Source organism: Tamandua tetradactyla, chromosome 6 (genome assembly GCF_023851605.1).
Source record: "Tamandua tetradactyla isolate mTamTet1 chromosome 6, mTamTet1.pri, whole genome shotgun sequence".
Classification (NCBI taxonomy): Eukaryota; Metazoa; Chordata; class Mammalia; order Pilosa; family Myrmecophagidae; genus Tamandua; species Tamandua tetradactyla.
Genome location: NC_135332.1, coordinates 73,488,479 through 73,494,478, shown reverse-complemented (window position 1 = coordinate 73,494,478; position 6,000 = coordinate 73,488,479). Strand labels below are relative to the sequence as shown.

General features: G+C 58.5%; 1 protein-coding gene across 2 annotated transcripts in view; it reads left to right on the top strand.

The window, feature by feature from the left end:
• The first annotated feature begins 2,020 nt into the window (after positions 1-2,020).
• The window catches only part of CEP131 (centrosomal protein 131), a 30,808-nt gene continuing 26,828 nt past the window's right edge, over positions 2,021-6,000 (top strand). For both annotated transcript variants that reach the window (XM_077166194.1, XM_077166193.1), the window contains exons 1-2: positions 2,021-2,253; positions 4,462-4,664. In XM_077166194.1, coding sequence (XP_077022309.1) covers positions 4,476-4,664 — 189 coding nt within the window. In that variant the 5' untranslated portion in view covers positions 2,021-2,253; positions 4,462-4,475. The remainder of the gene's footprint in view (positions 2,254-4,461; positions 4,665-6,000) is intronic.

Genomic DNA, 6,000 nt, shown 5'->3' with positions numbered 1-6,000 from the left:
CATATATAGGACATGACATCTAGGGATGACAATCTCCCTAGCAATATGGGATATGACTCCCAGGGATGAGTCTGGCCCAGGCATTAGGGAATCAATAATGCCTTCCTGACCAAAAAGGGGAAAGAATTGTAACAAATAAGGTATGAGTAACTGAGAGTGTTCAAATGGAGTCAAGAGGCATACACACAAAGAAAGGAAGGAAGAAGGAAAGAAAGGAAATGTCATTTCAAAGTGGCTAAAAGATTTGAACAGACACTTCACCAAAGAAGGTATCTGGATGGCAAATGAGCACAACCAGATTCTCAACATCACCATTCGTTAGGGAAATGCAAATTAAAACCACATGCTCACCTGTTAGGATGACCTACCAAACCAAATGAAAAAATGGGCAATTCCAGGTACCGAAGAGGGTGGGGAGCCACTGGTCTCTTGCACAGTCCTGGGGAAGGCGGGCAAGGGTTCGAGCTCTTTGGAAAGTAGTTTCTTATACAGTTAGCCATACCCCTACCAGAGGACCCAGCAGTCCCACCCCTAGGTATTTTCCCAAGTGAAATGAACATTTATGTTCACACAAAAGCCTATGGTCAAATGCTCATATCATCTTTGTTAGTAATTGTCCAAACCCTGAAACACCTCACAGGTCCTTCAGTTCATGAATACAATAAACAATTTGGGATGAATCTTGAAATGCTAAGCGAGGGGATGCCAGAGTAGCCTGGGTAGAATTGTCGCCTGCCACTTGGGAGACCCAGGTCCAATTCCAGGGCTGTGCACTTCCCCCAAACGACAAACAAGCAAAAACAACAACAACAAAAAAAAAAACAACAAAAATTCAACAAATGGTGCTGCAATAACGGGATACTCATATGGTAAAATAATGAAATGTGACCCCGGCATACAGCATACAAAAAAAAAAGCTAAGTGAAAGAAGCCGGGCTCAAAAAGCTGTAGGATTCCATTTGTAAGACAATCTGGAAAAGGAAAACGAGGGTGATGGAGAACATTATTACTAACTGCCAGGGGGTAAAGGTGGGTGGGTGGGTAGGTGGGATTCACTTGAACAGACAGTCCGTGGGAGATTTTTGGGTGGGAGAATGTTCTCCTAATTGTCGTTTTGATTACACAACTCCATGCGTTTGTCAAAACCTAGAGTACTGTACATCAATATTATGAATTTTACTGCATACGAATTTAAAAATAATTTAATTAAGAGGGGTGGGAGACCAGCAGTGTGCCGCGTTGCCTGCGGGGGAAAGGTAGCTTTGTGCTGGGGAGGTCGGGAGTGCTTGGCGGGGGAGACAGCGCCTGCTTCGGCTCTCCCGGGAGCGCTCGGATTAGGGGCTTTCTGGGTTCCGAGGGGCGTCTCTCAAGGGTTCTTGAGGTGGAATAACAAACAGAAACGACCCATAGGAAGAGGATACGGGGCGGGGGTAGGGATAAAATTTAGGCGGAAAGCGAAGAAAAGCCGGGCCTCGGGGGACAGAGCCGGGGGACAGCGCAACAGCCGCCCTCCATCCTGCCCTCCTTCCAGTCTCGCCCCCCACCGCCCACTGCTCCTTCCCGAAGCCCCGCCCCGTTCCAGCCGCCCCTTGGCGCCTCGACTGGACAGCTCCGCCCGAGTCCCCGCCCACAGCAGTATTCCCCCCCGAGGCCCCGCCCACAGCGGTATTCCCCCCCGAGGCCCCGCCCACCCCTAGATCGCCCGCAGCAGTCCGCCAGAAGCCCCGCCCACAGCAGCATTCCCCTCTCCCTCCCGGTCCCCGCCCACCCCTGCACCGCCCCTTTGGGGCTGCTCAGGTCCCGCCTACATCAGTCACCCACCCAGGCCCCGCTCCAGACGCCCCGCCTCCTTCCCACCGCGTCCAATCGGCAGCTCGCTGCCGTGGTCCCCGGCTCTCCAGGGTTTCTCCCACTCTTGAACCTCCCGAATGACAGCCGAGCAGCCCAATGAGATCCTGGGACATTCTGAGCAGGCTGCTGAGGGCCAATCAGAAGCGGCGCGGTGGAAAGGCGGGCCGCCGTGGCGGGGCGGTAGGAGGTGCCAGGCTGGTTGCTAACTGCTGTGGCCGCTCGCCAGGGCCGCCCGGCCCCTTATTGTCACCCGGATCCCGAGGGTTAGCGCCGGGGGCGCGCGGGGCCGCGGGGCCCGGAAGCCTGTGGGGCCGAGGCAGGCGCCCGGCGCGTCGGAGATCAACTATCCCAGCGCTACAGGCCCGACTCGCGGCTGCCCCGAGGCGCCCGGGGCCCGCGCAGGTGAGGGGTGCTCGGGGCTCTCTGAGGCTCGCTCAGGTGAGGGGGGCGGAAGCATGGGGTCCGGTCGGTGCGTCTCAGGTCCGGCTGCCTTGGCGGCAAAGCAGCCGGTGGAAGTACCCGGGGGTCCTGGGCCCCCTCCCACCAGTAGGGTCCAGTCGCTGTGCTGGAGGGACCCCTGCCCTGCTCCCCAGGTCCCAGCTGGACACCTCTTTGTGCAATGGGAAGCGGCCTTTGAGGGCCTCCCTCCCTCTGGCCTGGAGGTTTCCATGGAGAGGCTGTTTACCCTCCTGCAGCCCAGCGCTTCGGCTTTGGGACCACAGGCCACAGGGTCCATCCGACCTGAGGGCCAGCTGGGGCCAGCGAGGTGTGGCCAGGGCCCCCGAGGACAAGGGGAGGTGGACACGCATCATTGAAGCACCCCGGTACAGGTCGGTTGGGAGAGGCACCTCACGTCCCACTCTGGGAAACTGGGGCATCTGCCCCTGGGCCAAGGGGCAGTGAGGGGCCAGAGGGGCCCATGCGGGGATGGGACATCGGGTGGAGCTGGGCATTAAGCTACATTCCTTCAGCCATCCCGGGGCCTCTAGGGCAGAGGAGTGGGGTCTGCTTCGACACCCACCGATGCCCCCCCCGACCCGTGCCAGCCCATGTGCCTCCCTTGCTCAGCATGCGGGTGACCCAGCACCTTCTCTGCAGTCAGTTGGTCCTGCATTACCAGGAGGGGTTATGAGAGAAAACCAAGAAGGATAAGGGAGTGAAGAGGGGGAAGGCTGGGCAGTCAGGGTGGTGGCTGTGGGTGAAGGGAGGGGCCCTCGGATGATCACGGGCAGGGGGCCAGCAGGGGCAGGCTGCTTATGGGCATGGGAATGGCATCAGGGCCAGTTTGGCGGACACAGCGAGGCAGACACCACAGCACTTCATCTTCCTTGCCTGGGAAGCCGCAGCAGGGGGAGAGCCTGATCTAGCTGCCACAGGGACTGGGGACAGGCCAGGTAGAGGCAGGAGGGGGGAACATTGTGCTTGTCCAAGTGTGAGAAGATGGTAGCTTGGACCAGGGCTGAAGGAGGAGGACATCAGTGGAGGCACAGGGTGGCTCCAGCAGGTTTCGCTGTGAGAGCAGAGGTAGAGGTGAGAAAAATGGAGGCAGGATGAGCCAGGTCTCTGGGAAAACCGAGGTGGAAACCAAGGGTGAGATGCCAGGTGCATGGAGGGTACGAGTCAGGAGTTAGAGCCTGGGCTGGGGGTGCCTGAGGTAGCTGTCAACATGTGGAGATTCAAGGCCAGGAGGCCAGAGAATGTTCCCTAGAGTGAGCTTGCAGGTGGAGGAGAGGCCAGGGCAGGGGTTGGGACAAGGAAGTGCCAGAGAGCGAGACTGCCCAGGGGAGTAAGAGGGTCTTGGGGGCAGTGTGGGAGCAGGAGAGCAGCAGGCCACATCCAGGAGGCCTTGGATACTCAGAGGTCCTGAGAGAGTAGACACTTGCAGACTGGGGGCTGGGCAGATTGCAGCAGGTCTTGTCTGCAGAACCTAGACCAAGTTCTGGTCAGAACGGGCCTCTGAACCACTCTTGGGTGATCTTTTGTGACCCTGGCTTTACAGATGGGTAACACAAGGTTCAGGCGGGTAGAGGACCTTTTTCAAGGTCACATGCCAGGTTGAGGCAGAGCTGGGGCACAGACCCCAACTACCTGCTGCCTGGCCACTCTTGGGCTGAGAGCCGCCCTGTGCTCACCAGGCCCTTGCCTGTGCTATGTACCTGCTCACAGTACCTCGGCCCATCTGCACTGTTGGGCATGGGTGTTTGGTTCAGAACAGTTCCTGTTTTTTCTCATGAAAAGACCATGGCACAGACAGGAGGCTGGAAGGGGAGCTCTGAGGTTTCTAGGGAGTGGGATGGCACACAGATCCAGGTGTCCTGTGTCAATTGAGACCTAGCGGCAGCCAGCAAACATATTCTTGCCTGGAGGTGGTGGATCGAGGTTCCTGAGGGGTGGGAGGGCACAGGGGCTGTGGTTTGTGAGGGGTGGGGTAGGTACAGGGGGTTGAGGTTCCTAGGGGTGGGTGGGCACAGGGGGCCGTGGTTTAGGGAGGGGGTGGATGCAGGGGCTCAGTTTCCTGGGGAGGTGGAGGGTGCAAGGGTGCCCGGACGAGGTATACAGGGGCTGCCCTGCCTTGGAGGCATTTCACTGCATGTCTTGGTTTGCCGTTAGGGCCCTCCTCACCCATGATGAAAGGCTCCCGAGCTGTCAGCACCACGTCTGGCCCCCCAGAGGGCAGCCCGGAAGGCGTGGACCTGAGCCTGACAGGCCTCCCTCCACCAGTGTCCCGGCGCCCCAACAGTGCCTCTGCTGCCAAGCCTATGGCCCGCTCTGTCTCCATGACCACAGGCAGCGAGCCAAGGAGGAAAGCGCTGGTGAGTGCGAGAGCAGGGGGTACCTGGGCACCTCCTGGAGAGCTGCCATCCTGGTGGCACCTACTGAGCCCAGTGCAGACATTGCACACGCTGGGCTCTCATCCTGCGGCCATCCCGAGGGCAGGGTGGTTCCAGCCTTGCAGAACAAAGCAGTGACCCGTCCGAAGTCAAGGGCCAGGGCTGGCCCATCCAAGGCGGAGCCTAGGGTCTTCCAGCACCAAGTTGGCCTTTCCTCTACTCTGCCGCTGCTGGGGTTTGTTTAAATTCCCAGGAACCGAGGTTGGCTCTCAGGGCAGATGGTGCGCTTCCAGAGGCCATCCGCCCGCTGTCTCAACTGTCAGGCGCGTTTGTTTACGTCAGCCTGCTCTGCCTGGGAGTGAGCTCTCCCCCGTCTCCCTGCCTTTCCGTCTTCACAGAACTTCTCGCCAACTGGAATTTCTTCATTTATTTCTGTGTCTGCTTGTGGGCTGTCTGTCTCCCCCAAGGGAATGTAAGTGCTGAGAGAGTAGGCCCTGGGCTGATTGTTGGACTCTGTCTTCCCAGGGCCTGGCACGTGGTCAGAGCTCGGGAAGGATCTGATGAGAGAATCAGCCGGACAGTGGCATGCCCCAGAAGTTTTCGTTGCTTTCCAGACCCCTTCCTCTCAGCGGCCCATCTCTGCCAGCACTCAGTCTCGGGGCCTCCCCTGTGTACGGGGGGCTGACAGGGTGTGTTTGTCCTGGTCTGTGCCCGCTGCACCCCTCTTCCCCATGGACCTGCCTCGTTCCAGAGCCTCACTGCCCCCCAAGCTCCCATCTGGGGTGTGAGCTGCCGATAGCCGTGCTTGTCTTCTGGTGTAAAGGGCTTTGGTGCTGAACCGCAAGGGCCGCTTCCTGCTGCAGCTGTGTGTCCACCCCGCCCGCTGTGCCCTCACCGTGGCATTTGACTCTTAACAGCGTTCACTCCTGTCCTCTTCCCCTTAGAGAAAAGAGACCTTTAAATCACAGAGTGCAGCCTCCAAGGTAGAAGACCCCACCTCTAGATGTGTGCGTGGGTGAGGCCAGCTCTGTCCGCAGGCAGGCTTGTCTATGCCCTGTCTCCTCCATGGGCCGACGGCACGCTGTCCTTTTCTCAGCACGCTGTCCTTCTCTCCGTCTGTGACTTTATGTACCTCCTGAGCATTCCCTTTCCACCTGGGATCTGTCACTTAGGGGAGAATTCCCAGTTGTCTGTCCCTGGGACATCCAGGCTCCTTGGCCTCGAGGCTTTAAAGCACCTCATCCTTGTCTTTCCTTCCTTTATGCATGTGTTCCCAAGCTCTGTGATCCCCCCTAAGGGTGGTCTCGGGCCATCCCTT